The sequence below is a fragment of the Lathamus discolor genome, chromosome 22, assembly GCF_037157495.1.
Source record: "Lathamus discolor isolate bLatDis1 chromosome 22, bLatDis1.hap1, whole genome shotgun sequence".
In the NCBI taxonomy this organism is placed as follows: Eukaryota; Metazoa; Chordata; class Aves; order Psittaciformes; family Psittacidae; genus Lathamus; species Lathamus discolor.
Window position 1 is genome coordinate 4,138,234 of NC_088905.1, and position 22,188 is coordinate 4,160,421.

Below are 22,188 nucleotides of genomic sequence, written 5' to 3' on the forward strand. Positions count from 1 at the left end.
GTTGAACATTCAAACTGGAAGTTCTTAAGGTCCAGATCTCCAGAAAAATATAGGCTCCAAACTCCTTTTAGCATCACTTAAGTACAGAGGAAACATTCCCTGGGAATAGGATAAGCCAGAGGGTACTGTTATGAAAAGAGTTCATGAATGCACATTTAACAAACAAGAAAAATATGATTATGATGATTAAGCCACATGAAAAGAATCAGTACAGATTTATTCATGTAAACATTTGGCAGATGTACAGAAGACGCAAACTAGATGTCTGGAACTGCTGAATTTAATTCACCATTGAAGTTTTTCCCACTAGTCACAGCAAGGGCTGAGAGCTTATCATCAAGATAACAGAAGTTTTAAAAGGGTATGATAGATCCTGACCTACCCAAGTCTTGCCTCCTGTTGTGGGGATCATAGAATGTAAAGACAGAAGCCACTGCACCTGCACAGGGCTCTTCAGAACACATCTCTCATTCTCACTAACAGCAAACCAAGGACTATTCCCACAATGAGTTGATTCTTCCACACTATGGGACTAACTATATTTTAGGCTTCAGAATCATAGAAGGTAATGGCTGTCACATAACATCATAGCTGTTCAGATGGAGTAAACTAAGATAAAAACCTGGGAACCTGTCAAAACTCCAAACCGTAAAATTCAATCTTTATTACTCAGCAATGAAAGACCACAAGACCTGCGCAAGACTCAAAGTTTCAGGGTTCCAGTTATGAGCAAGTCCCACTCAGACAGAAAAAAAGAAAACCAACAGCAGTTCTAACGGAAGTAAAATATTCCCATTTCCCTCCAAAACCCTGCACAAATAAAAAGCAAAAACAGCAGCTTCTCATCTGCCCTTATTAATAGTATCAAGAAAACACTTGAACTCTCACAGCCAACAGAGGCAATGAGAGCCTCTCAATCAGGCTGTAGAATTTATAATTTATAATACAAGTAGAAAGCCATTTTCTCTCTAGGAAGAGTCCTGCCAGAGATAAAACCCCTGCTGACCTCTGCAAATGTTTCAATTAAACTACATTAGCATAAAACCAGAGCAATGGGCTGCATTTCATTCTCTATCCAATATCTGCGTAAATCCTTGACGTCAACCTTAACAACCCAGTGTAATACCAAGAACCTGATGCATGCAAGATCTGATGTAGGAAAAGAGGTGCGCCGGCTGCAGAGGTTTAGCAATTTTTATTCATGTACTGCAGAGCTGAGCAGTTTCAACTGCTGTGAAACCACCAGTCACCTCACTGCAGTACAATGCTCAGACAGTTTTACTGCTCACTCTTCTTCTGTGTTTGACGAGCACCAGTACTTGCCAGGCTGTTAAATACTGGGATGCTGCTGTCTTGCTAAGAAATGCTTGCACATATGCATAGGGGAAAATTATCCACATTCTCTGAGGTAGAGGGAGCTTTGTTTACACCCCACATAAATTTTATTGCTGCATATGCAGCAAGGAGAAAGGTTTGGAGAAGAATTGTGTTATAGGGAAAGTATTCCTCAAGTGTTCATCTGGATTTTGTGATCAAAGGAAGAACATATCCTGGTCATCAGGAATTCAGACTGCTTAAGCTCCCTGCAGCCCACAGATACAAGATCTCTCTGCCTTTTACTTGTGCAAGCAGTCCACAAATAAATAGTCTTTTTGACACACATTTTATTTTTATTGCCATTCATAGTGGAAAATTTTTGGAAGGAAATAAGTCTCCAACTGCATTGTGAGCCTATCATATGCTCTCAACTGTACTGTAAACGCAGTCTCCTCTCTTCTACCCTCTGCATCACCAGCAGAACTAACTTCAGCTGGCACGGCCAATATATGGTCAGCAGAAATGAGAAAACAGGGCAATATTCACACCACTTGCCTCTGGATATTGCTGCAGCTATGAGTACTCAACCTCAAACATATGAGGGATATTAAATTCCTCCTATTATTATCATCTGGAGCTGCTCAAGCACCTGTTTTACAGCATACAGCCCTCAAACAAAACTGCATATACATAGTTACGTTTACTGAGCGTTTAGAACTCTGCAGGAGTCACAGAGCTGGTTCCCCAGAGCAACTCTCTGGGGCACATCAGCACTTACGGTTCACTTTGTTTCTTAAATGTTCAGGTAGTTCACTGGACTGATGAGAATGTCTAAGGTCCTTCCATTGTTTAACATGAACAAGTATAGACCATAAGTAGAAATCACCATGTAATGGCACAAGGAAGCGAAGATTTGTAAGCATACATATTCAGCTGCCCCTACGGACAGAGACACATGCATGACACAAGGCACGTAACTCATCTTTTTCTGCAAAGGACATTGATTCTATTGCTTGCTTCCAAGCCTGGCATGTTACTGCTGTAGGATACCCTAACAATATGCCTGTCCCCTGGCTCTATGATGTACCATAAGAGTCCATCCACTGATTCCAATCTTGCACAATCCAGCACAAACTGGATGGTACAACCAGCAAGATCGGTGACTTAAGATTAATGAATACAGAATAAGAACTGTGTTCTTTAACTCACCAAATCAGGTGAGGGGACAGAAAGGATTCTGTTGCAATTCCTCAAAAGCTGATTCAGCTGAGAACTGTCACCATTCTTTGGTATTTTATGGCATCATTGAACACCACTTTTTGGGTGGCAGTGTTAAGTCAGGTAAGATCATTCACAAGGAGACAAAAGGCAAAGATGAAGCTCAGATCACCAGGTAACCTTAAGTGGCAGGACTTCAGCGAAGCCTACAGCCCCATGCCAACTTACACCAAGTTTCTGATGTGGCCCTTGGTCTCAGGTCTAACCACTTACTTCTCATGTTGGCAGTAAGACTTTGCAAATGAGTAAATGGTCCCTTTCAAAACAGGCAGAGCAGAGTGGGCTTTTTCAAACCACAAACATTGCAGCTGGCAAAGTAGGGGAGTTGTAGCTGTCCAAGAATCTTTTTGTTGATGTTTAATTGCTGGAATCAAACAGAAGCAACACATCTATTAAATTGATTCTGGGAGTTCAGAACTAACCCTTGAAAATCCAAGGAGGAATCTGCCATCAGATGGTGTGGCCTCATTTGGAGTCCTGATCCAAAGAGTAAACAAAGCTAATGAATCTTCTAATTAAGCATTCATTGATAGAGCTCAGATGAAAGAAGTGCCTGGCTGCTTCCTCGGGCTCTTGTAATCAAGAGAGAGCAAACTCAAAGTGAGCAAATTAATGTTACTGTGCACAGCAAAACAGAACTGGTGTAAGCAATAACAAAATAATGAAAGCTGCTCAGGCTCTTACTGTATATGGCATAAATAAAGAAAGTTCCTTGGGGTTTCCTCCCCTCCCAGAAGTTTTAAAGAAAGCAGGAGCTACACACACGAGAAGCATTGGAAGGCAACTTCAAATCTGAAACCAGAGTTTCTCAGATGTAGTTCCCAGGTATTCAAGAATTCTCTTTTTCAGTCTTTGCAACACACCAGAGACTGCAGCTTTATACCTCTGAAAGATAATAAGAGAACCTATGGGAACAGCCAGGCATGTTCTGCTGCATCCCTATCGCCCTGAGTACCAGCACCAAGTGTTGGCTGCTACCACGGCCTTTTCCAGCTCCCCCCTTTCTCCTTCAGAACTGCAATGATCAGTCTTCTCAATAAAAATCAATCAATCCATACCACATGGTGACACTGAATGCAGTATGTTCATTTCTGAATCTGCAGTACATTTATGAACAGTTACAGAACACCGGGAAAGGAAATTGCTTAATCATGCTTTACTATGTATAGTACCTCTCGACTGCCTGTTCTGTGAGTGTAGGTACCACGCACAGATCAGCTCTTACCATCTGATTTTATGTATTGTATAAAAAATAGGATGTTGCACAACACATAAGAGCTATGCAACACCTTCAAGAGCAGGAGTGTCTGATTCCCTGCTCTCAAGAGCTGTGCCCTCATGGAGCAGAAACAACTAAAATGAAAAAAGTACAAACAATGCCTTTGCTTTTCTGACTTGGAACTGCTCAATTCCTGTGCCAGTTCAAACTAAGCAGGCACAGCTCTTTCTATGCTTCTGAAATCAGACCAGGAGCAGACAATGCAGATTTCATTCTGCCAGCCACCTCAAACCCCAAACATACCTGTTACACTTTCTGCTGGAGAAACCAGTCTGATTTAAAAGCAGAAAGGCAAACCCCACTAGGCTTCAATGCCCAAGTTTTTTGCAGCACAGGGAAAAGTTCACTGACTCTGGCTGCATCCAAGTAGCTTCTTGGTGCTCAATGAGGCCCTAGCACGGGGTTAAACCTAAACTCTCCCTTGAGAAAATGCCACATGTAGACTGAGTACATGTTAATCGCACAGTATGTAGCAGAGGAAAATGTACAAACAAGAATGCATTGACATGCAGTGGATTGCTTTTGCTTATACAGCAGTAGCACAGCTGCCATTTTGTCACACCACTACTGTTACTTTGGTATCATCCATCATAATAATTTGCATTATTTAGGTCAGCCAACCTAGGGGAGGCTTTCAAGGGCCGAACCTGGACTTGGGATTCTTCCACCTTAAGTTTGTGTTAGATGAAATCGTGATACCCACTCCTAACTAAAACAGCAAGACAGCAGCTTTGGCTTTAGCAGATAGGGACATATTACAAAGCTGCTGGGTGACTCAGCTCATTTCTAGTGACTGCCCGCCTGCTTTTTTCAATGCGTCTTGAATAAAGACGAGACAAATGGCACAGGCCATTTCATTCTAGCTGGAAGGCTGCATTTACCCTGTTCACTACTTCAATGATTTTTCTAGCAATAATGTAGCAAGAAGCTAGATTATATTCTGCATTATAGCTAAAAGCCTTAAGGGAGACAAAGGGGAAATTGTAGCTAGCATTACCCTGTACCTAGAAATACAAGCTTCTGAAGTAGGATGCCTTCAGCGGTAGCTTTCTTTTCCTTTTAGTAACAAAGCTTCATCCTTACCTCTGAGTCACACTGAACCTCAAGATTGAAGGGCTGTCTGCAGACACACTTCTCTGGCACACACTGCTCCTCCCTCTAAAACAATATGAGAAAGAATATTAACAGCCTGCAATTACAATGCGTATTTTCCTGGGACATGAAGCACAGTTGTTTTTAGAAGCCGAGGTATATTCATTTATTAATTCATGGCATAATAAATTATAACATTAATAATTCTTATGCTCAAACTGAACATAGGAGAGATTAGCATCAATCCAATAGCATGAAACAAGGAATGCCAGTTTGCATTCACTGAGTTTCCCAGAACAATTTATGTTTAAAAGCTCACTGAATCTCTGACCAAGCCCACTGTGAATCTTGTCATCTGCTATAATGTCTATATCGCTACAAAAATGAGCTCTTTTGAGCCAAAGTCAAAAACCAATCTTGTCTGAATCTAAAACATATTAGCACATGAAACTGTTACCTGTGCTGCTGCACTTTGCATATTCTGCACCTGAATAATGGATATCTGTTCTAACACACATGAATACAACTGCCACTGAAATTCAAATCACAAATGTTAAACACAGTTTGCAGTAGAAGCCTCATTGGCAGTGCTCATAAATGGGGAGCAATTCCATTGATCTGCATGGGGACACTTGAGGCTTGCAAAATGAAATCTCTCATCAGCTCTACTGTGATACAGGGACACGCAAGCCTTTACAAACTCTTTGTGCAGCTCATTCCACCTAGCATGAGCTCAGATGAAGAGAATGCAGCTTTGTACCTCTGGCAGGCCACTGCCCTTCCCAGCTTAATACCCCTCAAGTAGCCTGAAGCCTGCAACAGGTAATGTTCTGTTTGAGATCACTACAAGATAGAAGGAAACACAATTAACCCAACCCTGCTCTACCTTTAGTAGATGACTGGTATTAAGCAAACACCTCTTTGTGCCAGAAGTACCACTGCACCCGCTAACAGGCACACCGATTAATTTCTGTGTATCACTAAGCCTTTCCCCTTTCTTTAGGAAAGGACTAAGTATTTCTGTGTATCTCTTAATAAACCACCCATGAACCCACACCTACATTTATTCCTTCCTCAAGAAAACTTTGCGTTTGGTTTGCAATGCATTTGCCCTTTTGACTCAGGCAATTTATCACCGCCTCCTCAAGCGCCCAGTGAAGCCTGTGCTCAAGGTGTTCCTAGCTTACTTCTGATAAACCTCTACTACATAAATACTGTTCTGTTCTAATCAATCAGTGGCTAATAGCCAGCATCAGAGGTAGCTGCAACACAGCTACCTCATTTTAATCCGGTATTAGCCACATTAGGCAAGGATAAATATTCAGTCCCCATGGTCTAAGTCTCAGATTTGCCTCTTGAAAAACCCAAGGAACAGAGGAAACAAAGCTAGATAACTAGATACTAATGTACTCCAGTGCTGCAAAGCACACCCCATCATCTATTTCTTCATTCGTGTAATTACCTGGTTATTAGGAGCCACTTGCAAGAGAACACGCCGAGAACAGCAACAGCTCAAAGAGCGCACACGCCTTGCAAAACCCGCAGACTGAACGAGAAAAGCACCGCTTACATGCGTTGCCTCTGGGGTTTAAGGTGCAGCGGGGGCTGCACCCAGCTCCCCCGAGGGACAAGGCCTCCCGAAGAGCCCTCCTGCAAAATGGGGCTTGCAAGAAGCTCCTCAGGGCTTATGAGGCCAAAAACACGGGCAGAGGTGGGTGACCCACAGCCCCGCAGGCTTGGGGGCAGGAGAGAAGCCAGACAGGGTCCCGAAGCAGGCCTGAGGCTGGCCCCCCCGGGGCCTGAGATAAACCCCATAGAGGCCTGAGATAAACCCCATAGAGGCCCGAGGTAAGCCCCACAGAGGCCTGAGGTAAACCCCACAGAGGCCTGAGGTAAACCCCACAGAGGCCTGAGGTAAGCCCCACAGAGGCCTGAGGTAAGCCCCACAGAGGCCTGAGGTAAGCCCCACAGAGGCCTGGGGCAGACTCGCAGGAGGCCCGAGGGGAGGGGGATACGAGTCGGGCCCACCCCGGAGCACGTTACCGGGCCCTACAAACCACCCCCACCACAGCCCTCGGTGCGGCGCGGAGCCGAGCAGGGCCGTACCGGAGCGGGCCGTACCTCAGCGCGCCGCCGCTTCTGCCCGCCCCGGCCGCGGCCCCGCCCGGCCGCTGCGCCCGCCCGCCCTTCCCGCCCATAAATACCGGCGGTCGGGCGGCGCCGGTCCGCAGAGCAGCCGCTGGCCCCCCGCGACCATGAGCTCGTACGGCTACGACCCGTTCTTCCCCTCCTACAAGCGCCGCTATGCCGAGAGCCCGCGGCTCCATGTCTCGGCGATGCGCAGCAGCGGCGGGTACAGCTCGACGCGTTCGGCGTACTCCAGCCTGTCCGCGCCCGTGTCCTCGGTGTCGGTGCGCCGCAGCTATGCCACCTCCAGCGCCTCGGGCTCCCTCCTGCACTCCGTGGACAGCCTCGACCTTAGCCAGGTAGCGGCCATCAGCAACGACCTCAAGTCGATCCGCAGCCAGGAGCGGGCGCAGCTGCAGGACCTCAACGACCGCTTCGCCTGCTTCATCGAGCGGGTGCATGAGCTGGAGCAGCAGAACAAGGTGCTGGAGGCGGAGCTGCTGGTGCTGCGGCAGAAGCACGCCGAGCCCTCCCGCTTCCGCGCCCTCTACGAGCAGGAGATCCGGGAGCTGCGCTTGGCCGCCGAGGAGGCGACGAGCGAGAAGCAGGCGCTGCAGGGCGAGCGGGAGAGCCTGGAGGAGACGCTCCGCGGGCTGCAGGCGCGCTACGAGGAGGAGGTGCTGAGCCGGGAGGACGCGGAGGCGCGGCTGCTGGAGGTGCGGAAGGGCGCGGACGAGGCGGCGCTGGCGCGGGCGGAGCTGGAGAAGCGGGTGGACAGCTTGCTGGACGAGCTGGCCTTCCTCAAGAAGGTGCATGAGGAGGAGCTGGCCGAGCTGCAGGCGCAGATCCAGTACGCGCACCTCTCCGTGGAGATGGACGTGTCGGCCAAACCCGACCTCTCGGCCGCGCTGCGCGACATCCGCGCCCAGTACGAGAAGCTGGCGGCTCGCAACATGCAGAACGCCGAGGAGTGGTTCCGCAGCCGCTTCACCGTCCTCAGCGAGAGCGCGGCCAAGAACACGGACGCCGTCCGCGCCGCCAAGGACGAGGTCTCGGAGAGCCGCCGGCTGCTCAAAGCCAAGACGCTGGAGATCGAGGCCACCCGCGGCATGAACGAGGCGCTGGAGAAGCAGCTGCAGGAGCTGGAAGAGAAGCAGAGCGCTGACATCTCTGCCCTGCAGGTGAGGGGTCCGGCTCCGCGGAGAGGGGAGCTCAGGGGCACTCAAACGTGCATCAGTACGGTCATACGGTAGCGTCGCTGTATTGCAAGCCGAAGCTGTAAAGCGTTAGGAAACCGTGATGCAAAATGCCACAGAGCTATAGTGCGTGATATAGCATTAACTATATGCCAATCAAGACTGACTCTATCACTATAGAAAAGATATCCTTAAGCTAAAAGTAGAAAAAGCTCATCAAGTCTAAAACGGAAATAAAGCAATAAGCAAATTTCCTGCCTGCTTTTGTCTTCAAGACAGCAGAAAGCTGGGCTTTTAACATTAAATAGCAATAGAATAGCAGGGTGTAGATACAGGGATGGGAAAACCCTGCTAGGGAATGTGGGGTTTGGTAAGTGGTGCCTCTTTGGCTGAGGGTAGAGTTGAAGCTGTTTTCTGATTGCCAGAGCAAGATTAAGTTAATAGGATTGGAGGGATTCCTTGCTTGGTATTAGACACGGGAGGATTTTACACTGTCAGTGTTGTTGCTTCCAACAGGATACAATCAACAAATTGGAGAATGAGTTGAGAACCACCAAGAGTGAAATGGCTCGGTACTTGAAGGAATATCAAGATCTGCTCAATGTGAAAATGGCGCTGGACATCGAAATTGCTGCATATAGGTATGATGGGGGTAATGTTGTAAGTCAGAACATGGGTCAGGGTCCCGTTCTGTCTTTGGGAGAATTCACTCTGTTTATTATTCCTCTAGCAGACATGTTCCCAGATAGATGTCAGAGTTTAGTCAGGTCTTCTCCATTGCCTTGCTGTTGGAAGAAGCAGAACTTACGAGATAAAATACTTGCTTAGAGCAAAATGTTCAGTGTAGCAAGCTTCAGTGAGTATGATAGTAGGAGTTCTCTCTGCGTATGCATATGTATCTTGGCAATATAATCTCAGTTCTTCATCTTTACAAATAAAAATACCTGATCTGTACTTGCAGTGAAGATTTTTGTCAGTGGAATTTAGCAGACGTGGCTGTGTTCTCAGTATTGAAAATCCATTGCATGCTTTTGAGAAGGGGCTTTCTTTCTAACTCAAAGAAGCCATCTCCTTCAAAGCAAATATTTTGCAGCAGAATTGCAGCTAAACAGCTGTCTAATGTTGTGTCCCAAATACCGTTAGCCATGGCAAATGCCAGAAAAGAGTTTCTGTGGGTGCCACAAGGGGGGATATTGAGAAAGTGGCTATAACCCTTGTCTAATAGCTAAATGTAGCATTGAATTTGGATCTGCATTGTTCACTGCAACCTTACATGCTACTAAAACACACCTCTATCTTCACCTGCTATAGGAACCAAATTGTAGAGGTTGTGTTCTTATAATTTCACCTCAGACTTTTAAATAATTCCAAGAAGATAGGGTACTGTTGCCACATAGTTATTCATTATGGGCTATTTCTTTACGCTCATAAATAGGCAGTCTCAAGGGTGTGCACCGCTCAAAGCGTGACAGTATCTTAGTCCATGTCTGATTACTGCTCCAGCATAATGATGTGATTCTTACCTGCTTTTTCCTGCTAGGAAACTGCTGGAAGGTGAAGAGACCTGGCTCAGTTTCACTAGTGTGGGAAGCATCACCAGTGGCTACACCCAGACTGCCCCGACTTTTGGCAGGTCTGCCTACAGTGGTCTCCAGTCCAGCTCCTACTTGATGACCACCCGTTCCTTCCCCACATACTACTCCAGTCATGTCCAGGAAGAACAGATAGAAATAGAGGAAACAGTTGAGGCTGCTAAAGCAGAAGAAGCCAAGGCAGCCCCTGCAGAAGAAGGTGAGGAGGAAGAGAAAGAGGAAGGTGAGGAAGAAGCAGGAGGTGAAGAGGCTGAAGAGGAGGAGGAAGGTATTTGTAGTTATTTTCAAATCCCTCTCTCATGCTTCACCCTGCTCATGTGGGGTAAACCCCAGAAATGCTGTTGAAGTCTACCAATTAGATTGCCCTCACTGTCTGCTCACATCAGCAAAGGGTTGTGGGATTAAGCACAAAGAGGTAGGCAGGAAAGCTTGAATATTGAATGTAGGATAAGGTAAATGTTCATATAGGACTGATTATACTCCTTTGGAAATCACTGGATGTTTTTTCCATTCAAGTTTCTAAACCCAAGAATGATAATACTTTAACAGCAGGTAATGTTACAGCAGCAAACAGTACTTAGCTAATACAGACATCCTCAAACAGAAGGGGCAAGGATATCCTGAGCTAAATGAAGATTCCCAGAGAGTAGCCTGTGATAACAGGAATGTCACCTGGTATTTGTGGACGTGGCTGTTGTGTCCAGGGGATAGCAATAGCTGTTGCCTGAGATCTAGGTAGTTTTCTTGTCCAGTCAAGGTATATGCCACCTCTTTGCTGCCCCAAACTCACATCTTTAAAGAAAATGTAATAGGAATGTTATCCAGTGTTGCTTTTCCCAACTTTGATTGCAGGATTTAACCTGCACATCTGAAATTGCACTGGTTACCATTGAACTACTTGAGTTTATTAATGTAAAGATTAATGATAACGGAAGGATAGCAAAAGAGCCAATTGGAGGGCAGTGGCAAGATTCTTCTAAGTCTTTGGATAAGGCTTAAAGCAGTGAGTCCACAGTCAGTATTTTTCAAGGCTGCGATTTTGAAAAGACCTAGAAAGTGTTTGGCTCCCTCTAAAACAGAGGGCAGGTTGGTTGTGGAGTTTTCTTGTTCTCCCTTGTAAGCCTCAGATCAATGTCCCCGCTTTCATTCAAAATGAGTTGCCAGCCCCATCATGTTCAGCTGTGCCCAGATGTGTGGGGTTTAAGGGTGCATGTATGCTGGCTCACATTAAATTTGGATTGGGAACAGTACATGGATGTGAAAAATGTCTCTGTCTTTCAAGGTGCTAAGGAAGAATCTGAAGAAGCCAAAGAGGGTGAGGAAGAGGAAGAAGGGGAAGAAACAGCAGCTGAAGAAGGGGAGGAGTCTCAGGAAACTGCTGAGGAAACTGGTGAGGAGGAGAAGGAAGAGAAAGGAGCAGCAGGAAAAGAAGAGAGTGAAGTGAAGAAGAAGGCTTGATTTTTGGGCAGTCTAGCTTTCTCATCAGGTCAACAGGATCAATGATGATGGACTGAGCTAACATTGCAGTCTCACATATTTAATTCAGTGACCACTGAGGTTTAAAGTTAATGATCTATGATGTTTCTCTGTGCAGAGTATAAGTATGCTTGCAGAGCACCCACTGGCTTGCTCCCTGAATGCCGCATGGTCTTCACGTATGAATTCAGGGGTTATGTCTTTTTTGGGTGATTCAGAACCTTAAAACTTAAAACGGGGGGAAAAAATAAGTCATGGGAATGAAAGTTACCTTTAACTTGCATTTAAAATAACTATGGAAACCTTGGGTGGGTAAAACAATGGAGGCTTCAATAAGTATGTGCAATAAAGCTAGTCAATAAAGTTACAGAAATGCTTACACGGATTCCTTGTACGTGTTGTGTATCACTGATGCATTTGAAAGGTTGATATGTTGCACCCATCTTTCAGGCCTGTGGAACAGGATATGGGATAGTGGTTTCTGTCTCACTGATGTGCTTGGGGAGAGTGATATGGGGACAGAATTTGTTGGTGGGGCTGTTAAAGTTCACATGGAAATGTTATAATGGTGGATCCACTGGTGTTGGGAGTGCTGTGATTTTGTGGTGGGACTCACTGAGCTCTGGTGTGGGCACAGGCTCCTTTTTGCCTTTGGAGGAAAGGAGAAATTTTAACAAACCAATTTGGAAGCAAAATACAAACATGGCTTTGAAGGTTGGTAGGAAGCTGTTCAGTGACAGGTCACTGATGGAAGAATAACTGAGGATGTAGCTGAGACTTGGGGCAATGTCTAAGGATAAAAAGGGGCTGCAGTGAGGTGTTAGAGGGCACAAATTGTGGGGGGAGCTCCCTGTGTTACTTGAATGAGCTGCCTTTCCAAGGTGCTACCCTTAGTTAATGCACTATGGACTGAAGATGCTAATTTTCTGGTCTAATTCTGGCACAAAATAGGAGCAGCTCAAACAGCAGCAAAGCCTGGCAATTCTGAAGCAACATCCTGTGGCATGAGCCCGTTTATTTTCAATTAGCTCAAGTGGCTTAAAATTAAGCCTGGTGCTAAGGGCAAGTATGAGACTAAGGCTGCAAATTAAACCCTTTTAAATTCAGCCCATGGAAGGCCATGTTAGAACAGGCGTTACATGGGTGCACTGAATTTTCTTGCAGTCGGATTTTTGCATAGGAGTTTGGGTACCTTTCAGTTCTGTGCACTGGCTGTGGCATTGGCTGATTTGCATTGGTCCTCAATGGTTAAGTTCAGAGAAGAAGGAAGTGTCTATATAAGTTTCAGGTGTGTTCCAAAAGCATCTCCTTTTCCAGAGTTCAAGGAGTTCCGAAGAAGATTGTGAGGGATGAGGTAAGAACTTAAACCAATTCTTTCCTTCCATGTTCCCAGCAGGAGAAAGAAAAGCTTTGGTAAAACAATTCAGGAAACAGAGCTTGTATGTGTATGTAATAAACCCACTAACTCCTGTTCGGGGAGTTCCAGTATCATTTCCAGATGCTTTATTTCCCCACACACACTTTCTTGGGGAGTTTGATGCTTTTCGAGAACCAGGAGACAAACATTTGAATTGGTTTTCCCTTTGTTCAACATCATTTTAAGTCTTTCTTTTCATGTTTCCCTTCTGCTTTTAATGGAGATGTTTCTACATCGGTTTACGCAGACTTACTCTTACAAAGGAGATTTTCTGCCTCCAGGAAGGTGGTGTGGGTGCTTGCAGCACCATGGGCCAGAGCCTTGACCACAGTTTGCTCAGTGCTTTTAAAAGCTATTGAGGGGCTTGCAGGAGAGCTACTTCTTGTAGTGTATGATGCCTTTGGCTCAGACAGCCGAACAGTACGTCTAAGAGATGGTACCTGGAATTTCACCTAAGTGCCTATCAGAAAATGCTTAGTGTGGCATTTCAGTTGGAGAGAAGTGCTGCTTCCGCAGAGCAGAAACTGTGATGCGCCAGGTCAGAACTCACACAGCCATTAAAACCAAGCCACTCTTACAGAGATTGGCTTATATCAAAACCACTTCCTCATTCTGCCTTTCTCCAAGCACTCTGAGCACCTTTTAACTCCTCAATCCCTGTTCTTGCTTCCTCTTTTTTTCATGGGTAAACTCCATTCAGTCCTTTGTATCCCTTTCGCTCCTGTGAAAGCCTGCAGCTCTCCAAAGTGTTGCAGCTGAGATGCTCTCAAGCCAGAGTTACCCCGGCAAACACACTTCTTGCAGCGTTTCTCAGCCTGATCCCCACTCCTTATGTTATTTTTAATGTATTGCAGCTAAAGGAGAGATTTCACAGCTCTGCAGGAAATGTGTGAGTCACAGCGATGAGCTGCAGCGAGTGACAAGCTGCAGTGACCGTCCAGCCTGGTCTGCCGCCCTGCTCCTACCTTGCTGGCTAAGGTAAAGTGGTGGGAGGGAGGATGGATGTGGGAGCCGAGATGCTCTGAGGGTTGTGGGGATCCTACTGGCAACACTTGTTTAACCTTAGAAAATCCAGGCGCTCGCTTTGACGCAATGCAGTAAAAGCAGGCAGAGGGAGGCAGGATAGAAACTTTAACCCAAGTTGCAGCTGCAGATAAAGCCATGGGTCTGTCTCTGAATTTTCTCTTGCTGTTTGGGCACATGGGGTCTGGATCATACCGGGAGCTCATCACAGGGAAGACAAATAAAAGGAGGTCCTGAATGCTTTTCTTAAGATGCACATCCACACACTCCTGTTGTGCTCAGCAGGAGGAAAACTTGTGCAGGTACAATGTCCAGATTCTAGGAATGTACCTTCTGATAACTCGGTAATTGACAGTTCATCATCTGCTGCCTTCCTGGGTTAGTTTGGGGTAGGTTAATCCTGAACAGAGAAGGAAGAAAGCCCACATGGGAATGGAGAAAGCACAGAGTCTGATGCTGGGAGAAGATTCTAGTGCCTGACTCAGCTTGCTGGCAAACACAACCTATTTGTCTTTTGTAACACTTCCAACTTTGTTTCCACGTGGAATTTAGTTCTGGGATGCTGAAAATACCTGAATGGTGGCATCTCCCCAAGCCAGTATGGTGAAAAGATCCTGTTCTAGAGCCCTCCAGCTCCTGAAGTCACAGGGGTCTCGGCAGCTCACCTTAAATAAGGCTCGTAAATCCTCATAGTCACTTCCTTTAATTATTGTTTTTCCCTTCATGGAGTTTTTTACATATCGATTCATGAACTTTTGTGTCTGTAAGTAATTAATCCCTTCATTGGTTCTGCAGAGTCTGCAGAAATAATTGGTGCAGAACAGGCAAATAACATACTATTTATGCATCTCTGCCCTGGAATTATGCTGTCTTCTGAAAATGTTTGACTGCAGATGTCAGTCGACAAAACCTCTTGGCAACACTAAATATTAATGGGTTCTTATAGTTTTATAAATATTTAGGAATGCATTAACCGCTTGCTTATTTCTCTTGGGATTTGATGGAAACATTTGCAGCGGGAATAGGCTAAACTCACAGATTTGTGTATTAAAGCAGAGACAAACTCCTGCAGTTGTGGGGAATAACTAAAGGCTGTGACATGTTTTGGGTGGAAAAACAGGGGAAATGAGGATATTTTGAAACACCCCATGCCATTGGGCAGCCTGGAATTTGCCTTCCACGTAGGCTATGCAGTGGATTCCCAGAACCAGTTAGGAAAGTTGATGTACCCTGGGTAGAATTGTGGATACAGCTGCCTTGTATGGGAAACTGCGGTCCTGTTGGGCTGCCTATGTGCAAGGAGAATTGAAACAACATGAGGAATGATCTCTAGATCCTTGTGGCTGTATCCTACCAGGACTAAAAGGAATAGCGTGAAAAACAGCAACCCAGTCTGGGATCGCACCTGCACCCGTGTAAGCCCACATAAGCAGTGCACTTGAGCTCACACCGTACAAGGTGACCCTTCTTGATGCTGATGGTACCTGACTTTCTGTGCTCACCCACTGGCTCGGCAGTTTGTGACATTTTAGCAGCTTATAGAACATACTTGGAAGCACATAAACAGAAGGTTTTATGTGAAATATTGGTGTCTGGTTTAGTTTTGGGGTTTGGTGGTGGTGGTCTCTTGAAATCCTTGATCAGACCCAAGAGACAAAGAGCTTCAATGCTCACAAGCCATTTGGCATGTTTGTATTTTAACATAACTTGGTGCAACCACTTCCTGACAATAGGTGACTGTGACTGGGCTACCTCTTATTCATAAAGATACAGCTACTTTCTGTCACATACACATGTAACTTTTGCAAATAAGCTCTCTACAGAGGAGCTGCCATTTAATTTGCTAACTCTGCTCTAATTAAACGTCCCTCAAGCAGCAAGCTGTTGGGCGCAGATCTCCATTATTGATATCAGCAGGAGAAGCAGTCATTACTTTGCTGCACAAAGACATTCGGCTTTACTTGAAAGGTTTCTCTGCTGGGGACTTTCCTGCAGTTTCTCCAGTGAAGAGCATGCAGAATGCTTCTCATTAAAAACTACTTGATCTTCAGTTATTGATAGGGGAGAGCATTGGAAGGCATAAGCGAATCACAGACCCTCAATTACTCAGCAGATTTCAGGACAGTCCATGCAGTGAACAGGCTTAGAAGGGATTTGCATTCCTTTGCTACTTGTGGGAGCTAAGGCAGTAGCTGTGTTCTTCATTTTCCTTTTGAAACACGACAAAAATAATCACAATATTAATCCTGTAATAAGAGACATTAGTTCCCCAAATTGGGGTCGGAGCCCTCCTCTTTTTCCCTTTGTTTCATTTGTCTCCATTTATTTTCCATATAGTGGGATTTTAGAAGGCCCTTTAATGGGCTTTCTTCTTCATAAAGCCAGCTGGGAAGTGGCAGTAGGCAAAGGCCAAAGATTCCTTCCTATTGGAAATTTAGGAATGCTTTGATTTGGTTTTATCTCTCAGTCACACCAGCTATAATCTGAGCTCCGGCCAACCTCAGTTCAGGCTCTGGAAGGTTCTCATTTCTACAGCCATTTTCAAATGGACAGATATGTAAAATACGAGTTCAGGATGTTTAGATCCATGATTCCAGCAAAAGACGGTTTCCTTTTTCCAGGAATTTGCTTGCTGTCAATTTTGGAATTCTGTGTTAAGAAGCAGATTGCGCCTACGGATCATTGGAGACAGATACCTGATAAGGATGTTCCCATATAATTAATGCAGGAGGGAAAAAATAACCAGAAGCCACCCCATTTTGGTGAACACACAGCGCCTTGGTTGACTCAATGGGTCTTTGCACACTTAAGTGACAAACAGCTCAGACAGGCATTCCTCACAGGAAAAGTCAAGGAATAGTCTGGAAACCACATCTTTAAGGCTCTCCTTGCACATTGAGGCTATGGTGCAGGGAGGAACATTATGCTTGCAGTAGAGTTTAACACTTTTACTCTCAGTACAGGCAGGATTGCTCAGATAAGCAATGCAAGCAGCACATGGCTTAGGGGCCTTTCCATCGCTAGCAAAAGGAATCACAGCCCCTCTAAGCACCTAAAGGGCAGGCAGCAGAGTTTAATAGATTCCTCTTTAGAAAAGATAGGATATGGTTCTTATCTATTTGCTTAAACCAGCTCAACTATTTGTGTTTTATTACAGGAAATCTGTTCATCATACCCAGTTCAAGCTTGTTTTCTAAATGAGGACACCAAGCAGCTTATCAACCCATGCACGTGTGTTCCTGTTCAGGACAGAGGAGCAGGCTTTAGGGAAGGATCCGAGCTGGAAAGAAAATCACCAGACGAGTCTTGTTTTCAGTATTGACCTTTATTGAGCAAGAACTGCTGTGACTTTTACATCAAACAACAAAAGGTTGCGAACTGTGCATGTCAACTAGGTTCTCCCATGAGCAAAAGTCCACCCTAAATTGCACCAGTGAGGTAAACATAATTCGTTATAAGTAGCTTTTATTCTTTTAAGGCTAGGAGAGTTCTGGTTCTCATGAATATTCTATGACTGGTTTCTGTTTGTCTTTTTGGCTCAGTTGGTTCTTTGCATAATACATCTTAAGTCATCCCTCAGATGCGTCCCTCCAACAGCTCAGGAGATTCAAAAGCTTCCTCTGCACATTTCATCTCATGCACTATTATAGTAGTTATGTTTTGTAGAGCCCCAAGCTCTGTGGAGGGAGCACATCTTGAGCCTGCATGCATTCCCCCCCCCTTCCCCTTTATATTGCACAAAAAAGTAAGATACTGTGTGTCTGGAGCCTCCATGAGAGAACCCGTTCTGCTTTGAAGCCGTCACTCACATGCATTTTGCAGCTGTCATATGGCTTAACCTTTTGCACCGACCCAAGCTCGAGTTTTAACTTAGCTATGATTTATTTTATTCGGCCTCTTTAATCTCTTTTACTACAGCGTGTGAAGTGACTTTCTCCACTTTCTTGGTGGACACTAATTTCTCCTCAAAGCTTTCTTCGTGTTCCTCTACCTTCTGAGTGACCGTCACCGACTTGGTGATGTATGTGGTTGTACTGTCCCCACCTTCACCAGCGATCTTCTCTGCTTTTTTGGTTACTACTATTTTCTCACCCTTGTCATCAACCGGGCTCACATCTAGGCCATTAGTGACAACTCCCTTGTCCTCCTCCTCAACCTCCTTCTCTTTGGATTCCTCCTCTTCCTTTTTCTCCTCCACCTCACCATTCACTGCGATGTCTTCTTTCCTCGACCCCTTCTCTACCTCTGCACTAATCTTGGTTACCTTTGTGACCGTGACGGTCTCCTCCACCACAGCCTTCCCATCTTTGACCGGGGAGGGCGGCTTCTCTGGGGAACGGGGCTTCTCCGGGGAGGCCGGTTTCTCCGGGGAGCGGGGTTTCTCTGGAGGTGCTGGTTTCTCTGGGGAACGGGGCTTCTCCGGAGCCGCCGGCTTCTCCGGGGAGCGGAGCTTCTCCGGCGTCACCGGCTTCTCCGGAGCCACCGCTTTCTCCGGGGTCACAGCCTTCTCCGGGGTTGCTGCCTTGTCTGGGGAGGTGACCTTTGGTGTCGCTGGCTTCTCTGGAGACGCCGCTTTCTCTTCCTCCTTGGCCGGTTTCTCAGCGCCTTTCTCCACCTTCTGTTCCTTGCCTGCTTCTGCGGCTGGTTCTTTCTGGGCAGCCTTGGCCGGCTCCGTTACAGGAGATTTAGGGGGGGACTTGGGGGGGGACTTAGGGGGGGACTTAGCGGGAGGCGATTTGACCTTCTCTACCTTTGCTGCTACCTCTTCAGCTTTGCCCTTGGCCTCAGCTTCCTCACCCTCTTCCTCAGCCTCCTCCCCTTCTTCCTTTTCCTCTATTTCTTCCTTTTCAGAGCCTCCTTCTTCTGCTGCATCGGATTTTGCAGCTTCTTCCTCTTCCTCGGCTTCTTCTTCCTCCTTCTCTTCTTCCTCAGCGGCTTGTTCTGCAGCAGCCTTCTCTTCTTCCTCTGCAGCTGCTTCTTCTGCTTTTTCTTCCTCCTGGGCTTTGACTGCCATTTCTTCCGCAATAGCTGCTAGGGCATCTTCCATTTCAGACTTTTCATCTTCTACCTTTGTCTCTTCGATGATTTCTTCTACAAACTTGTGCTGGACCTTCAGCTTTGGTGGTTCGATCTTTGTTTTCTGAATCTTAGTGGATGCTATTGTGACCGATGGTTGCCTGTGTGTGAATACGGGCCCAGTAATGCTTCCAGAGAAGGCACTGAATCTTGTCTCTTCGCCCTCCAGTAGCTTCCTAAGGGAATCAGGAGGAGAAAAAATGAGCACAAAGACCAAATGTAAGAGACAGGTATTAATTGCTTCCCTATCAGCAGGATGGAACCAGCTTGTATGTGGAAAATGCTAGAGCTGAGCAGCATAATCCATCCCTTACAGCCCCAGTTCTGCTTCCCTTGAATCTGCTCTTTTGCAAAATTCATAGTCAGCAAAAAGCTTTTAGCTTGGTTTGCATGTGGCGAGTTTAACACCTTCAGCTGATGCGTTGAAACGCATTGAAGGTCAAAAGCTTCATTAGGGCATAAGTCAGTGAAGAGTATGGCAAAGGAATTAACTGCATTGGATGCATTAGGACTTCAGCAAACAGAATTTGGCCCAGCTCAACAGACCCAGATGTGGCTGAGACATCCAGAGCCAATTAGAGCATGCTCAAGGCCAGGCTGGACCTGCTCTAGTGGAAGGTGTCCCTGCCTGTGGCAGGGGGCTGGAACTAGATGAGCTTTAAGGTCCCTTTCAACCCAGACAGGTCTGTGATGTGCCCCAGTTCAATAGTTTGGGCATCCATCTTTCTTGTGCACCTATGGAAGCTTAACAGGCTTTTGTTCAGCTAAGATGGGCAGCAAACAGCTGTAGAGCCTGGGGTGCCTGTGTGGCTGCACAAGCTGAGGAGTGTAAGCAGAGCTGGAGATGGGGGTTTTTGCTTTTACTTTTCTGATATTCAAATGCATGTTTCTCATCTAAGCCTGTGACCCAGAAAACTCAGCAGCTCTCTGATGAGAGTTCTAAAGGGATGCAAAGGAGACTAAAACAACCTGCCAGGTGATGGCAATAGCAAGCAGCATTCCTGCTCCAGATGAGAGGGGATGCCTTTAAAGGAAAGTTGAGGAAGAAAAGCAAAAGTGCTTGTGACAAGACAGGATGAGCACTCCCTGCTAGAAACCATGATCAAGCAAGTGCGCTGTCTCTCCCCAGCAAGAACAGGGAGCTGAGGTGACAAGCGCCACTTGCTTGGCATATGCAAAGCAAATGGGGATTAAAACCAAGCTTGTCTTTTGCTGCATCTTGTGCTCCTGTAACCAAGGCCAGACTGCGGCACACGGTGCCACTGCACTGAATCACAGCGTCCTGTGCCCACTGAGCTCACAGGGAGCATTGGCAGGGAGCTGGTCCCCAAGGAACCCAGGGCTCCTCCTGCAAACACTCCTTGGGTCTGCAGGGATTTTGGAGTGACTGTGATTTAGCCAAGCTCCAATTTCACTGCATGCAGACACTTCTCCTCCATAGCAAGGCTCCCCACACCAGCAGCATCTGCAGTGCTATTAATATTCCAGACATGTCCGCAATGATCCTACTGTACCTGTATGCAGCGATTTCAATGTCCAGGGCCATCTTGACATTGAGGAGGTCCTGGTATTCCCTCAAGTGACGTGCCATTTCCCACTTTGTTCCTCTAAGCTCATTCTCCAGCTGATGGATCGTGTCCTGCAACGGAAAGCACAGAAACCCTCTTTGGCACAGGCATAAACCTCAAGCACAACCAGTGCAAAAGTTCCCACAAGACTTCCAGCAACTCTTTCTGCATCTTTGAGAGGAGCCGGTGGGATCCGAGCAGAGCCCACCCGGCTCCCACCTCCCTCCCCTGCAGCCAAGCCGGGGCTTCAACCCTCGGGGTGCCCCCCCCAGCCCTCAGAGGGGACGACACCACCTTTGGGGTGCCACCAGCCCCCCGGGGAGGACCGGCATCGGGCACCCCGCCCCTGTCGCCGCCCGACCGGGGCTCGGCGCAGCCCGGGCCGCCCCCCCCCAGCCCCGGTACCTGGTAGGTGGTGAGGTCGTTGTTGTGACGCTCCTCGATGTCGCTCAGCTGCCGCTCCAGCGACTCCTTGGTGCCGCGCACGGACTCCAGCTCGATGCTCTTGGACTGGAGCTGCCGGCGGTACTCGGCGATCTCCTCCTTGGCGGAGCGGATCGCCTCCTTGTTCTGCTCGGCCGCCTCCGTCAGCTTGGCGTAGCGGCACTTGAACCACTCCTCGGCCTGGTGCATGTTGTGGTCGGACTGGCACTCCAGCTGGGCGCGGATCTCCTTCAGCGCCGTGGTGAGGTCGGTCTTCAGGTAGTCCTTCCTCTCCACCGTGGCATGGGACGCCTGCAGCTGCGCCAGCAGCTCGGCCACCTCCTCCTCGTGGTTACCCCGCAGAAAGGCCACCTCGTCCTGCAGCGACTGCACCTTCTTGTCCAGCTCCGCCCGCATCAGCGAGGCCTCCTCCATCTCCTTGCGCAGGGCGCGGATGGTGGCCTCCGTCTCGTCGCGCAGCCGCGCCTCATCCTCGAAGCGCTCCCGCAGGCGCTGGATGTCCTCCTCGATGTGCTCCGAGTCCAGCTGGATCTGCGCTTTCTCATGGCTCACCTGCTCCAGGGCCCCGCGCAGCTCCCGCAGCTCCTGCTCGTAAGCATCGCTCAGCTGCGCCCGCCCGGCGTGTTTCTGCCGCAGCGCCGCCAGCTCCGCCTCTATCTCCTTGTTCTGCTGCTCCAGGTAATGCACTTTTTCGATGTACCCGGCGAAGCGGTCGTTCAGCCCCTGCAGCTGCTCCTTCTCGTTAGAACGGCTCAGCTTCAGCTCCGCCGCGCCGTTCAGCAGCGAGGACTGGCTCACGTCCAGGCTCTCGGCTGAGCTCAGCACCGTGGAGCCGTAGACAGCCCGCGGGACGCCCAGGTTGGGGCGCTTGTAGGAGGAGGACACGGTGCTGCCCGAGCCCCGCGACCACGACTGCGAGCGGAAGCCGCTGGACGGGGAGGCGCTGGCGCGGCTGTAGGTGGCCCGGGTCTCGGTCACCCGGCGGTACGAGGGGTTGCCGAGGGGCTCCATGGTGTAGCTCATGGTGGGGCACTCGGGGGTGGCGGGCGGTGGCGCGGCGCTGCTTGGGCAGCCGCTGCCCCTTATATAGCCCCGCCGGGCGGGTGCGGGGCGGCCCGACACGTGTGCGGGGGGCGGAAACCGCCCGCCCCGGGCCCGCCTCCCGGACCCACCTCCCCGCCCGCGCCCCTGCCCCGCTTCTTCCCTTTCCCTCCCCTCTTCCCGTTTCCCCTTCCCGGCCCCCAGCCCCTGACGCCCCTCGATGCCCCTGCCCCATTCCCCCTTTCCCTCGCTCCCCCTCTCC

General features: G+C 47.9%; 2 protein-coding genes and 1 long non-coding RNA gene across 3 annotated transcripts; 1 reads left to right on the forward strand and 2 right to left on the reverse strand.

Moving 5' to 3' along the window:
• Positions 1-468: 468 nt before the first annotated feature.
• Positions 469-7,132, reverse strand: LOC136003562 (uncharacterized). Its single transcript, XR_010608123.1, has 4 exons — positions 7,088-7,132; positions 6,429-6,512; positions 4,958-5,032; positions 469-3,480 (listed from the first exon to the last, which is right to left on the reverse strand). It is a non-coding gene; the product is annotated as an uncharacterized LOC136003562 (long non-coding RNA).
• Positions 7,133-7,167: 35 nt separating this feature from the next.
• NEFL (neurofilament light chain) lies at positions 7,168-11,742 on the forward strand. Its single transcript, XM_065659273.1, has 4 exons — positions 7,168-8,274; positions 8,806-8,930; positions 9,830-10,149; positions 11,164-11,742. The coding sequence occupies exons 1-4, from the start codon at positions 7,222-7,224 to the stop codon at positions 11,337-11,339; spliced, it is 1,674 nt and encodes a 557-aa protein (XP_065515345.1). The 5' UTR covers positions 7,168-7,221; the 3' UTR covers positions 11,340-11,742.
• A 5,361-nt stretch (positions 11,743-17,103) lies between these two features.
• NEFM (neurofilament medium chain) lies at positions 17,104-21,956 on the reverse strand. Its single transcript, XM_065659271.1, has 3 exons — positions 20,847-21,956; positions 20,388-20,512; positions 17,104-19,049 (listed from the first exon to the last, which is right to left on the reverse strand). The coding sequence occupies exons 1-3, from the start codon at positions 21,906-21,908 to the stop codon at positions 17,684-17,686; spliced, it is 2,553 nt and encodes an 850-aa protein (XP_065515343.1). The 5' UTR covers positions 21,909-21,956; the 3' UTR covers positions 17,104-17,683.
• Between the last annotated feature and the right edge of the window lie 232 nt (positions 21,957-22,188).